Source organism: Heloderma suspectum, chromosome 13 (assembly GCF_057233095.1).
Source record: "Heloderma suspectum isolate Gila_16-S chromosome 13, 16-S_ref, whole genome shotgun sequence".
NCBI classification, from domain to species: Eukaryota; Metazoa; Chordata; class Lepidosauria; order Squamata; family Helodermatidae; genus Heloderma; species Heloderma suspectum.
Window position 1 is genome coordinate 538,381 of NC_139470.1, and position 14,311 is coordinate 552,691.

Here is a 14,311-nt window from a genome sequence, read left to right on the forward strand (position 1 = left end):
GTACCCAGCAATGAAGTAGATACCTTTTAGTGAAAAATCTTTCCATCCTGAATGAACATTTCCACCTTCAACCTGCCTCTGGAAGTGAATTGTACTCTGCTCTGTCTTTCAGGATGGAGGGTGGGGAGCTGTTTGACAAGGTTCTGCCCCCAGCAAGGTTGAGCGAAGCAACCTGCAAGCTTTATTTTTACCAGATGCTGTTGGCTGTGCAGGTAACTCTCTGCTCTAGGAAGCAAAACATGGAGGCTGGCTGGCTGTCACTCCACACTGTGCTTGGCTTTACTACACTGTTTGAATTTCCATTCATGTATCTGCTGGTAGCTTTATGCTGTTGCACCACTTGAAGACAGTGGATGGCCTCTTCCAGCAAGCCCAGGGCTGAGCAATGGCTGTTGCACAGCTTTGTTTAGACTTTCATTTCAAAATGCAGCACAGAGAAAAATCTACTGGGTGGATAATGCAATGTCTGTCTCTAAAGAGAAGTGTGCCTTTTCCCAACACCTATACAATGCATAGAAGGGCATTACATTTTTACTTCCTGAGGCCTAAGCAGAAGCTCAAAGGAAATGCAACAGGTGGGATAGAGATATAAATAAGAGAAAAATGTTTGTAGAGTTGCATCTTGGCAAGGGAAGCCCTTTCTCTGGCCTGTGCTTTGAAGGTCTCATAGTGCTGTATGTCTTGGGAGTTCTGTCTTAATACTATAAAATGAGATTTTAGTATGCAGTGGGGAATGTTGGGATTTGCTTTCCTGGAGATGACTTTACTGCTTGAGTTCCCACTGTGCAGATTTATTTATTCATTCTGTTCAGGATTGGGAGTTCAATATTTTTTTGCTTTCAAGAATAGCTGTAAACATTGTAAAGTTTTGTAGGCACTGTAGAAAGATTAAAATACAAGATAGCCCATGTGTAATGAAACCCATAAGGCTAATAGGGAAGGTGTATGGGTGCGGTAAATGTCTGTTTATAAAAGGAAAACAAGATGCTTACATGCAAAGGTTTGTGAGCCACAGACCTGCTTGTTAATTGCAGTATTCTTTTTCTCTTTGACACTATGCAAAGTACCTTCACGAACATGGCATCATTCACCGGGACTTGAAACTGGAGAATGTGCTTTTAGCATCTTGTGAAGAGAATTGCCTTATAAAGGTGAGCAGGAGGAATAAAATATCTAAAACTGGGGAAATTTGAGGGTTCCATACAAAACTTGAGATGGCTTTTTGCCTTGTGCACAATGTGAGCATCGTGTGAGTGTGTGTGTGAGAGAGAGAGAGAAGTTGAGGTGCGCAGTGTGTGTAGTTTCTGGCTATTTTCGGTCTACAATGGCCACCCTTCTCCCCCCTTCCAAATCTTGCCAATTTCAATGGATCACTCATCTAGATGAAGTTCTGCTTTTGGGTCAAAACTGTTGTCTCTGGGACTTTCTCATGAATGTACTTAGGTGGCAAAGAGCAGTTTTGCGAACCTTCAGCTATGTATATAGGGTGGGGTAGCATAAGTAACTTCTCTGAAGTTCTGATCCATTCTTCTCACTTTCTTGTGCAAGATTACAGATTTTGGACAATCCAAAATTCTTGGAGAAACCTCTCTCATGAAAACTTTATGTGGTACACCGGACTACCTTGCCCCCGAAGTTCAAAATTTTGCTGGGACAGTTGGCTATGGACGATCTGTGGACTGCTGGAGTCTAGGAGTGATTCTCTTTATCTGGTAAAGAAAAGAAAAGAAGTAGAGCTGCCTTGCAACATAGACAGAGGTTTGGTGCCTCCTATTCAGCATGCATGTCTGCAAATGAACATCTGATAGTCTACTTTGTTTTGGTTTCGCTTTTGTATTCTGGTCTTCCACCATGTATACTTGTGTGAAACTGGTGGGACCTCTGCATGAACATGCATAGGACTGGGCTGTTAGTTGCATCTTAACCTTGAAGCAACCCTGCGAGGTGGGGGAGGCTGAGCGAGGGCGGCCTTCTCAAGCCCCTGGTTATGCTGTGTGGCCAGGTGTGGTTTTGAGCCTGGAATTCACACCCCCACACTTGAGATGTTGCCCCTCATTGGCTTTCTGATGTGGTGCAACCATATGAAATAGTTGTTGCAGCAGCAGCTGCAGGGCTTTCCATTGCTGAAGCAGCCCATTTTCCTTCTTTTTTTGTCTCAATTAGCCTCTCTGGCTATCCACCCTTCTCTGATAAAAATGCCCGGCTGTCTCTGAGGGAGCAGATCGCCAGAGGAGACTACTTCTACTGTGCAGAATTATGGCAGCAAGTGTCGAAAGAGGGTAGGGTGTTGTTGTGATCTTTTTTCAGAGGGGGAAGAGGTGTTACTTGACCACAGAGGCACCTGTGGTTCTTTGGTTGCCTGTGCAACAGTGCATGCAACTGTGTACATGAGAAGACTTTTTAGCAGACTTTTAATTCGTCACTTTGCATGCAAGCTGTATTGCAATACCTGCTGGGTCTGCTAGAATGTGTTGCGAGCACCAGCTGAGGTTGAGGAAGGGACACGCAAAGCAGGTGCACTGGAGTCCTCTTCCCTGACATGGGCCCAGGCTCCAGGGTTGAGGGTGAAGTTGGCTGGGCAAGTAAAAGGAGCTAAAGGGACTCCCTAGCCTCAGAAAGCCACTGGCAGGTTTCGAGAAGGTGGGAAGGAGACCTGCTTGCTGCTGGCCTTCTGTCAAGCAGGTGGGAGAGGCCTCCTCCCCCTCCCACTGATGACACAAATGCTGCAAGCCATGTAGTATGTTCTGGATAGCCACCTCTCGTGAGACATCTGGGTCTGGCCTCAGAGCTGAGTGCGTCCCCCTTGCTTTGGCTGCAGCTTCAAGAATGGCAGATGCATCCCCTGCCTGCCTGCCCTGCTTGGGGCTGCTGGAAGGCCCACTGCTTCCACTTTCTGACAGCAGTGAGGTGACTTGTGCTGGAACCCAGACAGTGTGTGCTTACCTGCGCATGGCACCGAGACGTGCAAAGGCTTGACCGTGGCAGCGGGATTCAGCCTGCACTCACACACCATTTCCTTGAACAGGGAAGGAATAATGTGGCTTGCCATACCAACAGCATTTCCTCACTATTGCAGGGGAACTGCCTGGCTGAATATACCTAAAGGCAGCACCGCGTACCCATGATAGAAATAATTGTAACCTGCCTTGAGCCCTTGAGATAGAGCAGGCTGGGAATCCCAGTCTAAGACTGGCATTGGGCCCCTTTGAGTTTCAAGTGGTCATGGTGATGCTGGTGATCTGAGGTGGCTCCTAGGTGGCTCCATGGGTGTGGCAAAGCTTTATGCACAAAGTGAGGGTTGACCAACTGCAGAGTATTTCACTTCATTGCTGCAGCTTTTGACCTCGCACAGAAGTTGTTGGTGGTGGATCCACAGAAACGCCTTAAAGTAGAAGAAGCCTTGGAGCATCCCTGGCTTCAGGTATGTGCTCACCCGTGTGGTCATATCTAGGCAGAATGTGTCCTGCCTGTCATGTTCCTCCCTCAATATTTGAAGCGATGTCTTGTGGGGAAACACATTGAGGGGGTTGGACTTGATGGCCTTGTAGGCCCCTTCCATCCCTACTATTCTATGATTCTATGACTGTCTAGATACGAGTATTTCTTTTTTGATCAAGTAACGTCCCTTGTAGACCGTGGGAATGCTGTAGACATCATATACCTCGACTTCAGCAAAGCTTTCGACAAAGTGCCCCATGATATCCTGATGAGCAAACTAGCTCAAAGTGGGCTAGATGAAACAACGATCCGGTGGATCCACAGTTGGCTCCAGAATCGTACTCAAAGAGTGCTTATCAATGGGACCTTCTCAAACTGGGGAGAAGTAACGAGTGGGGTACCGCAGGGCTCAGTCCTGGGCCCAGTGCTCTTCAACATGTTTATGAATGACTTGGAGGAGGAGGTGCAGGGAATGCTGATCAAATCTGCAGATGACACAAAATTGGGCGGGATAGCTAATACTTTGGAAGACAGAAACAAAATTCAAAGTGATCTTGATAGACTGGAGCGCTGGGCAGAAAACAACAGAATGACATTTAATAGGGATAAATGCCAAGTTCTGCACCTAGGAAAAAGAAACCAAATGCACAGTTACAAGATGGGGGATACGTGGCTCAACCACACTACAAGCGAGAAGGATCTTGGAATTGTTGTCGATCACAAGCGGAGTATGAGCCAACAATGTGATGTGGCTGCAAAAAAGGCCAATGCTCTTTCGGGCTGCATTAATAGAAGCATAGCTTCCAAATCCCGGGAAGTACTAGTGTTACTGTAAGACCGCCCCGTCGAGATCCAGATCCGGTGGCTCCTGAGCCCCTGCAATCCCCCCTGCAGAGGTATTGCCCCTTGCTTTGACTTAGATTATAAAAGAAACTGAAGAATTGAAGTGTGGGGCAGAAGATTTAATAAAACCGGCGGTGACCCTTAAAAAGATGTGTTCTCACAAAAAAAAAGAGGAGGCGAGCTCGTCTACTGCTCATCAGTCATCGTCTACTGCTCAAGACTTGCACCCCCTTAAGATGTACGTCCAAAAAGAAAAGGAAAAAGGTTTTTTTTTAAAAAAGATTCAGAATGGCCATAGTTGCCCCCAGGGTGAATTAGAAGCAGCTGATTGTGCCTGGAGCTTATTACCTGGGGTAAAGTAGCCACAATAATGTAATAGTTCTTTAAGATGAAGAAAATGTAACTAGAAGGAGAAGAAGAGCCTATCCCAAATGTGTGTCATTGGGACTAGTGTAAGGCAGAAAGGTTTAAGTAAGTGAGTTTAACTTGAAAAAGACAAATAAAGAGACAAGGCTGGTGCATGGAGCAGAAAGTTTTATGTAAAAAGTTTGAAACATGATCTGCAATACAGGCAGATCAGCAAAGAAAAAGAAAGCAAAAGAAAGAGAAAAAATTTATCTTCCCATACTAATAAATAAAAGTGTTATCAAGCACTTTGCTGGGAAGCGAAGTTGTTTACAGGAAGCTGTGCCTGAGAACCAAACACTTCTAGCCTATGCTGAAAATGCTTGCTAGTGTTGTGCTGCCTCATGAGTAACATGTATGGTATAAAACCCATTTAGCCCAATAGCTCGTGGTTCAGAGAAGCTGTCTGATCCAACCATTAGGTACGCCTGTGTGCTGTAAGTTACCCAATAAAGTCTCCTTGTAAGTAAACCCCCCCTGCTGAAATCCCAACACACAAGCGGGGCTAGAGCACCCCACCACCCACAACATCAACTAAGATGTTGAGGACTGCAGGAGAAGAAATGTTGAGGACTGCAACCCCACATGGGAGAGAGAGGAGGAGCCGTTTCATATGTGTCACAATGTCTATAAAAACAATGTGCTGATGTATTTCGGGGCTTCTGGCTCTTTGGAAATGATTCCAGCCTTAAGCCCGCACATTAAATAAAGAATCTCTTTTTCCTTCACTCCGTGGCCTCTCTGACTCTGGGTTCTGCAACACTAGTTCCCCTCTACTCAGCGCTGGTTAGGCCTCATCTGGAGTACTGTGTCCAGTTCTGGGTGCCATACTTTAAGAAGGATGCAGACAAACTGGAGGGGGTTCAGAGGACGGCAACAAAGATGATCAGGGGACTGGAAACAAAGCCCTATGAGGAGAGACGGAAAGAACTGGGCATGTTTAGCCTCGAGAAGAGAAGACTGAGGGGAGATATGATAGCGCTCTTCAAAAGGATGTCACAGAGAGGAAGGCCAGAATCTCTTCTTGATCATCCCAAAGTGCAGGACACGGAATCATGGGCTCAAGTGACAGGAAGCCAGATTCCTGCTGAACATCAGGAAAAACCTCCGGACTGTTAGAGCAATACGACAATGGAACCAATGACCTGGGGAGGTGGAGGGCTCTCCCACACTGGAGGCGTTCAAGATGAGGCTGGACAGCCATCTGTCAGGGATGCCCTGACCTGGATTCCTGCACTGAGCAGGGGTTTGGACTCGATGGCCTTGTAGGCCCCTTCCAACCCTACTATTCTATGATTCTATGGGTATTCCTGGCTAAAAGGTGAAGACATTGGTGGCTTTCAAGGTCATTAGTTCATCTTGCAGTGATCTTAATGAACAAGGGGATGTGCAGGGTCCAGGCAGGGAGATCAGGGCAGTGATGCGGGTGTCTTGGCAGTGGAGCATGGGTGGACTAGGTGGGTGAGTATGACCCTATTGTTATGAAGCCCCTGACAGCACCATGCCCTTGGTCCCTCAAGGATGCCTAGGAGGGATTGTTGCCTCATGGCTGAGGTTGAAGCTGTATGCGTACACCACATTTTGGCTTCAGCTTAGCCCCCCAAGTCCTGTGTATTCACCTCCCTTTGCCCAAGGATGGAGACATTTCAGAGAGATTGCCCAAGAGCCTTTGATGTCTGAGGCAGAAAATCCAAATGGCACCCCCTCCATTGTAGACAAATCATGGACAACTTGATTCCCTTTAATGGCAGCCGAAAATTGGCTGTCTTAGGCCACACACTTCACTCTGCCTTGTTGGAGGGTCACTCCTGTCCTCAAAGTGCGTCACTCCCAGTTCTGTTTCCTGATGCCTTCTACTCGCCCTCTGCTGGTGCAGTTTCATTGTTGCTTGCATCTTCTCTCCTTTACCTGCTCCCCACCTGATGCAATGTGGTGCTCATCCAGTGTTTGGTTGACCAAGTACTTGAATTGTGTGTCCCTACTATTGCTTCATTTTAAATGTATTCATATATATTTTTCACAGGATGAAAGTATGAAGCACACTTTTCAACAGTTAATCACACAGACACAGGATTCGGTACTTACACCAGAGCATCCAACTTTGGTATCTATTTCTCATGTCTGTTTTTTTGGTATTTCAAAAACTATTGACAATTTACAAAAGGTGGTTCTTTTAAAGTGGAAAATGTAATTGCAAGCTGGCATGTTTTTAAACCTTGATCACTCTAATGGGTGACATGCACCAGGGACTGTATGGTGGGTAGAATAGCTGTCTTGGTTCTTCTGGTCCTCTCAGTGGGGTTTGACATCGTCGGATCATGGTATCTCTGTCCCGACTGTCAGGACTGGGATTTGGGGACACGGAAGGTAGCATTGGGCGATTTCTGCTCCAAACCTTGGCCTTTTGTTTGTGGGGTTCCCACAGGGCTCCAGTTGACGTCCCAGGCTCTTTGACAACAATGTGAAGGCTCTGGAAGAAGTAATTCAGAGGTTTGGGCTCTGTTGTCACCAATATGCAGATGACACCCAGCTCTTTCTCTCCCCCGCTCCCCACTACCTTGGAGTCAAAGAGAAGTGTTGGATCTTTGGAATGAACGTCTGGGTGTGGTACTAGGATGGATGAGGGAGGACAAATGAAAACTTAGAATCATAGAATAGTAGGGTTGGAAGGGGCCTACAAGGCCATCGAGTCCAACCCCCTGCTCAGTGCAGGAATCCAAGTCTAGCCTTGTCTTGAATGCCTCCAGTGTGGGAGAGCCCACCACCTCCCCAGGTCATTGGTTCCATTGTCGTATTGCTCTAACAGTCAGGAAGTTTTTCCTGATGTTCAGCCGGAATCTGGCTTCCTGTCACTTGAGCCCATTATTCCGTGTCCTGCACTTTGGGATGATCAAGAAGAGATCCTGGCCTTCCTCTCTGTGACAACCTTTCAAGGACTTGAAGAGCGCTATCCTATCTCCCCTCGGTCTTCTTCTCAAGGCTGAACATGCCCAGTTCTTTCAGTCTGTCTTCATAGGGCTTTGTTTCCAGTCTCCTGGTCTTTATTGCCCTCCTCTGAACCCTCTCCAGTTTGTCTCCATCCTTCTTAAAGTGTGTTGCCCAGAACTGGACACAGTACTGTCCTAGCCCAGGCCTAACCAGTGCTGAGTAGAGGGGAACTAGTACTTCCCGGGATTTGGAAGTTATGCTTCTATTAATGCAGCCCAAAATGGCATTTGCCTTTTTTGCAGCCACATCACATTGTTGGCTCATATTCAGCTTGTGATCGGCAACAATTCCAAGATCCTTCTCGCTTGTAGTGTGGTTGAGCCACGTATCCCCTATCTTGTAACTGTGCATTTGGTTTCTTTTTCCTAGGTGCAGAACTTGGCATTTATCCCTATTAAATGTCATTCTGTTGTTTTCTGCCCAATGCTCCAGTATATCCAGATCACTTTGAATTTTGTTTCTGTCTTCCAGAGTATTAGCTATCCCGCCCAATTTTGTGTCATCTGCAAATTTGATCAGCATTCCCTGCACCTCCTCCTCCAAGTCATTAATAAAAACGTTGAAGAGCACTGGGCCCAGGACCGAGCCCTGCGGCACCGCGCTCGTTATCTCGCCCCACTTTGAGAAGGTCCCATTGATAAGCAGTCTTTGAGTCCGATTCTGTAGCCAACTGTGGATCCACCGGATCGTTGTTTCATCTAGCCCACTTTGAGCTAGTTTGCTCATCAGGATATCATGGGGCACTTTGTCGAAAGCTTTGCTGAAGTTGAGGTATAGTATGTCCACAGCATTCCCATGGTCCACAAGGGAGGTGACTCGATCAAAAAATGAGATCAGATTCGTCTGGCAGGATTTGTTCTTGACAAATCCATGTTGGCTTCGAGTCATCACGGCATTGTTTTCAAGGTGCTTCCAGATGGATTGCTTTATCATCTGCTCCAGAATTTCCCCAAGGATTGATGTCAGACTGACCGGTCTGTAGTTCCCAGGTTCCTCCTTTTTACCCTTTTTGAAGATAGGGACAACATTAGCCCCCCTCCGGTCTTCTGGCTCTTCCCCCGTCCTCCATGATTTCTCAAAGAGAATAGACAGCGGTTCTGAGAGTTCTTCTGCCAGTTCCTTTATGACTCTAGGATGCAGTTCATCTGGCCCTGGAGATTTGAACTCATTCAAAGTCATTAGGTGTTCCTCGACCATATGCCTATCGATCGCAAGCTGCAATCTTGCCCCTTCAGCCTGTACTTCGTCTTTGCCAGCGGGGTCATAGACCCTCTTTTGGGAGAAGACTGAGCCAAAGTAGGAATTGAGAACCTCTGCCTTTTCTTTGTCATCTGTTATCATTTTGCCATCCTTATTTAATGGCTGAGCAATCATTTCTTTCCTCTGCCTTTTACTATGCACATAGCTAAAGGAAGCCTTTTTGTTGCATTTAGCATCCCTCGCCAACCTCAGCTCGTTCTCAGTTTTAGTCTTCTTGACGCCATGCCTGCAATTCTGTGCTACCTGCCTGTACTCTTCCTTTGTTACTTGGCCTTCTTTCCACTTCCTATATGTGTCCTTTTTTGTTTTCAGGTCATCCCTAAGCTTTTTGTGAAGCCACATTGGCTTCTTCTGTTGTCTTCCACCTTTTCTTCTTGTTGGAATTGTTTGTAATGGTGCCTTGAGAATTTCCTTTTTTAAAAGCTCCCACCCATCTTGGACTCCTTTTCTCGTTAGAGTCGCTTGCCATGGGACTTTACTGATCATTGTTCTGAGTTTATTAAAATCAGCTTTCCTAAAATCCTGGGTATGCGTTTGGCTACACTCGGCTTTTGCTTCCCTTAGAACCAAGAACTCAAGTACAACATGGTCGCTCACACCCAGAGTTCCTGTAACTGCTACTTTATCCATTAAGTCATCTCTGTTGGTTAGGATCAAGTCAAGGATAGCCGATCCTCTAGTTCCTTCCTCTACTTTCTGTAGGAGGAAGTTATCTGCCACACAAGTCAGGAATTTCCTGGAGGGGCCATGTTTTGCAGAATTTGTCTCCCAACAAATATCAGGGAAATTGAAGTCCCCCATAACTACTACATCATGCTTCCTTAAAACATTGGCTATTTGCTTTTCAAAAGTTTCATCCTCGTCTTCTCCTTGATTGGGTGGCCTGTAGTAGACTCTGACCACCAGGTTCCTTTTATTCTTTGCTCCATTTCTTTTGATCCAGATGCTCTCGATGGGGCTACCAAGCTCCTCCTCCTGTATTTCTGTGCAGAGATATGTATTTTTCACATACAGTGCAACCCCACCTCCCTTTCTGTGCCTCCTGTTCTTTTTGAACAAGTTATATCCTTCCATTGCTGTATTCCAGTCATGAGAGTCATCCCACCAAGTCTCAGTTATACCTATCAAGTCATAATTTCCCTCTTGTATTAAGAGTTCAAGTTTGTTCTGTTTGTTTCCCATACTCTGGGCTAAATGTAGGAAAGAGAGCTTCTGTGGCTTGGGAAGTCGGCAGAACTGGACAGTGTTGTGAAACTGGTCCTGGAAGGGTTGCATTCCCCTTGAAGGACCAGGTGTGTAGCTTAGCAGTGTTCCTGGACTCATCTGGTAAGCCACATGTAGCAGATGTGGCCACTAATCTTTAGCCAATCTAATCTTATACACCAGTTGCAGCCCTATGTGGAACGTAGACTCAGTTACCTCCAAACTGGACTACTGCAATGCACTTTATATGGGGCTGCCTCTGAAGACAGTTTCAAAGCGTCAGTGGGTTCAAAACATGGTGTTCTGGATGCTGATGGTGGCCAGGAAGTTGGAAAACATACCTTAAATTTTTGCGCAAACTGCACTGGCTTTCAGTAACCTGTCTGGTCCTAATACAAAGTATTGGTCTTAAATCTTTGAAGCCTTAAAAGGCTTGAGACCTGGCTATTTGAAAGACTAAGATGTACATCAGAGGCCCTTCTTGAGTTCATAAAAGAGTGCATTCTTGGTGGTTGCCTCAGCAGTGTGGGACCCCTTCTGAGCAGGTGTCTTCGGTTGGATTTGTAATTGCCTTGTGTGTTCAGAGCAGCTTCTCGGAATATGCTGTGTGTGTGCTGCTGTGGCTCTGGTGTCTTATCTGACCATGTTCTTGTTTGTATGCCACTTTGTGAGGGTGTGTCTGTGAAGGGTGGCTCGAAATACTCTAAATACAAATAAGCAGCCACCGACTTTGGGGATTTCAGCAGCTGCTTCAGCAGGGGGGCTGATGCAGGTCAGAAAGCTTGTGCTAAAGATCCAGGAGGCGCTTTGGTTGACCTGAAGCCTCTCGTGGAAGTTTAGACTGGTCAAGAGGGCTGGAGATAGCCTCCAGCGATGTACCTAAAGGCCTGGGGTAGGCAACCTAGTGCCCTCTAGATGTTTTGCACTACAACTCCCATAAGCCCCAGCCAGCATAGCCATTGGTCAGGGATTGTGGGTGTTGGTAGTCCAAAACATCTGGAGGGCGTTGGGTTGCCTACCCCTGGCCTTTAGGTACATCGTTGGAGGGTATTTTGTGGAATGTGGAGTGCAAAGGACAGCTTTCCAAGGCATGAATGGCAGGAGCCTTAACAAAGAGGGTGTAAAATAATGGCTTTCTATTACAGGGGGTGGTATTTATTTCTGTGAAAGGAGGGGCTGTTGCTCAGTGGTCGAGCCCCTGCTTTGCATGCAGAAGGTTCCAGGTTCAACCCTGCCCAGCATCTCCAGGTAGGGCAGGAAAAAATCCTGCCTGAAACCCTGGGGAGCCACTGCTGCCAGTCAGGGTCGACAGTACTGGACTAGATGGTCTGACTAAGTCTCAGGCAGCTTCCTGTGCTTTTACTTTGGATGCTCAAAAAGGCATAATAAAACCTCAGTATTCATTTATACATATTTTACTCTGCCCTTGAAATAATTTCCAATGGGGCTTATGATAAAAAGTTGGCATATACTAAACAAATAGAACAGCATTCTTCAAACAATATACTGAAAGCAGCAGTCTAGAAGCCAGCAGCATAAAATGGCCAACAGAGATAAAACAAACTAAATTAAAGTAGCTTTTTGAAGGGGTGATGAATGCTGTCACTTAGGCTAAAAGTTAGACATCGCTCCAAGCCATGGTCTGAGCTTCCAAGTATACAACAGACAACCCCTGGTTTAGAGCTGAGGTCTGCCGTCTTCTAAGCTTTGTAAAATCACTCATCTCGATGGTGCAGGAACGGCCTCTGGAGGCAGAGTGATGGCTGTACCTACGGGTTGTCAGTTTGGGCATCATGCCAAGTCCTGTTTGGTGCATATTGATGGTTTGCCAAGCCCCTTCATGCCATGGCTTCTGATTTGCCTGCAGATGGCATGACTTGTCATTTCAGACAATGAGCCTCTTTCCTCCTGGTTTAGCCTGACATCCGCCTCGAGCCTGTGTGGGATCTGGAGAGTTCCTGCATCCTGTTTGTCTTGCAGAAGATGGTCCAAGAGGAGGAGAGGTTAATTCTCCTGTCGTCTCTTTCAGCCACCCAGACGCAGAAAACGGCACCGTGCAGAGCCAGAGGAGCCAGGACCCTCCAAGGTTCAAAGAGTCAACTGATGGTTTTAATGGCTGCTGTGCTTCTGTTTTTATATATAAGTTTAGAACCTTAGTAATTGACCAATAAACAAAAACCTTTCTAAGACTAGAGTGACTCCGTGCCTTGGGGGAAGGGGTGGGCAGCTGAAGGCTTCTTCAGCTGGGTGGGATGCAGGCTCAGGCTGGTGAGGTATTTGGAGGGTCTCTTGGAGGGCTGAGGGGACCCCTGCAGAGGGCTGCTGCTGGGGAGGGGGTGCCTTCCCCAGTCCCACCCGGCAGGCTGGTCCTGCTGGAAAAGTGCTGGCAGAGGGCTCCCGCTGCCTCCCTGTGTGGCCCTCTCTCTCCCTCTCTCTCCTGTGGGTGAAGCAGCTGCCTGGCTCCCATGAGTCCCGGCCCTGGCCTGTCCTTCCAGCCCCTGGCCTGACATGCTGCTCACAGGGGCTGTCATCAAAATTGACGCGGGGTAACGGAGGCCGGCGAGGATGCGATGCCGCAGGTTGCTCTCCTTGTGCGCAGGAGCCCTGAAAGCCCTGTGAAAAGATGCGCAACGCGAAGTCCTCGCGGGGAAGGGGCCCGATCCACCCCCTCCCTCCCTCCGCCCGCGCTCTCGGGGTCTATCCCTGCGCGGGGGCCAAGCGCCCTGCTCGGCAACCCCCCCCTCTGGACTCGCTGCCGCGGGCTCCGGCCCGCCCGCCCCCGGCCCGTGTGTGTGCGCGCGCGCGCGCGCAGACGTGCGCGGGCGGGGCTTCGCTCCCCGAAACTTTTTCGGAACTCCGGCTGAAGTCGAGGGCGGGAGGCGGCCGGGGGGCGCGCTGGCCGCCCATCCCTCCCTCCGCGGGGCGGGGCGAGCAAGGCAAGGCGCCCCGCTCGCGCCCGCCCTCCGCGCGGCGTCCGGAGGAGCCCGAAGATGGCGCCGGGGCCGGCCCGGGCCCGGGCGCTCCGGCGGGGGGCGGCGGCGCGGCGGCGCTGAGGCGAGGCGGGCGGGCGGCGGCGCGCCATGGAGGAGCAAGAGGCGCCGCCGCGGAGCCTCAGGCGGGGGCGGCGCGGCGGGCGGGGCGCCCCGCAGCCCCAGGCGCTGCTGGCCCGGGTGAGCCCTGCTGCCCCGCGGGGGGCGCGCGGCCCCTTCCGCCCGCCGCGCGGCTGCGCCTCGTCGCGCGCGGCGGCCCGGCGCCTCCGCAGCCTCCGCGCGCCGCAGAGCCCGGGCGGGCCGCTCGGGGGGGAGCGCGCCGGAGCCCTCGGGCCGCGCTCCCCGCCCGGAGCCGCGGAGGGCCGCCCGGCCTCTGCCTGCCCAGACTCCGCCTGCGGCGCCGGGGCGTCTCGCGCAGGAGCCGCCCCAGGCGGCCGGCCACGCTCGGCGCGGCCTCGCGAGGGCGCGGAGCCCTCCCCTGGGCGCGCGGCGGCCGCCGGGGCAGCCTTTCTGCGGCGCCGCCGCCGCGCGGGCGGGGACCTGTGAAGCCCTGGAGCTGGCGCCTTTTCCCGGCGGCGGCGGCGCTGGAGCCTCCCTGGGCCGCCGCCGCCGAGGGCTGCTCGGCGGGGCGGGGCGCCGAGGGCTGCCCGGCCGGCACCCTCTGGACCCGCAGCTGGCAGCGGCGGCTCCTCGTGGGGAAGGAGCCTTCGCTCCGGGCGAGGCTCGGAATCGAGGCCGGGCAGCCGCCAGAGCGCTGCCGCCAGCGCCGCCGGCTGGGAAGAAGCGGGCAGCTGCTGCTGGCGCCCGGCCTCCCGCCAAGCCGCAGAGGGGGCCCTCCGCGCGCCGGCCGGCCGCCCGCCCGCCGCGGGCGGCGCCCTCCCCTGGGGCGGCGGCGGCGGGGCGGGGCGGGGCGGGGCCGGCGCTGGCTCCCGAGCGTCGCGCTGGGCGCTGCAGGCGGGCGGGCGCAGGCGGCCTGTGCTCCGCGGGTGTTTCTGGGCTTCCCCGCAGTCGGGCTCGGGAGCAGGACAGTCAGGGGGGAGCGGCTCGGGAGAGCGGCTCCCCGCGTTGAAGGGGCCGCGGATATTGTTTATTTCTTACCTTTGCATCCCGCTTTTCCCCCTCCTTAAGGAACCCGAGGCGCGGTACATAACCCCCCCCCTCCTCTGTTTTCTCCTCACAACAAC

The 14,311-nt window shown here is 50.7% G+C and overlaps 2 protein-coding genes across 16 annotated transcripts in view; both read left to right on the forward strand.

Annotated features, from left to right (window-relative positions):
• The window catches only part of CHEK2 (checkpoint kinase 2), a 27,918-nt gene extending 15,533 nt beyond the window's left edge, over positions 1-12,385 (forward strand). For 4 of the 12 annotated variants that reach the window (XM_084819784.1, XM_084819786.1, XM_084819785.1 and 1 more), the window contains exons 9-15: positions 113-212; positions 1,065-1,151; positions 1,549-1,712; positions 2,164-2,279; positions 3,336-3,421; positions 6,710-6,790; positions 12,167-12,336. In XM_084819784.1, coding sequence (XP_084675910.1) covers positions 113-212; positions 1,065-1,151; positions 1,549-1,712; positions 2,164-2,279; positions 3,336-3,421; positions 6,710-6,790; positions 12,167-12,241 — 709 coding nt within the window. In that variant the 3' untranslated portion in view covers positions 12,242-12,336. Of the gene's footprint in view, positions 1-112; positions 213-1,064; positions 1,152-1,548; positions 1,713-2,163; positions 2,280-3,335; positions 3,422-6,709; positions 6,791-12,166 lie in introns of all 12 variants that reach the window. The other 8 variants (XM_084819788.1, XM_084819790.1, XM_084819789.1 and 5 more) reach the window with 2 other exon arrangements.
• A 589-nt stretch (positions 12,386-12,974) lies between these two features.
• TTC28 (tetratricopeptide repeat domain 28) overlaps positions 12,975-14,311 on the forward strand; it is a 151,418-nt gene continuing 150,081 nt past the window's right edge. The window contains exon 1 of one of the 4 annotated variants that reach the window (XM_084819766.1): positions 12,975-13,073. Coding sequence is in view for 3 of the 4 variants with exons in the window: in XM_084819764.1 (XP_084675890.1) it covers positions 13,218-13,307 (90 nt within the window). In the remaining variant the exon portion in view is untranslated. The other 3 variants (XM_084819764.1, XM_084819765.1, XM_084819773.1) reach the window with 3 other exon arrangements.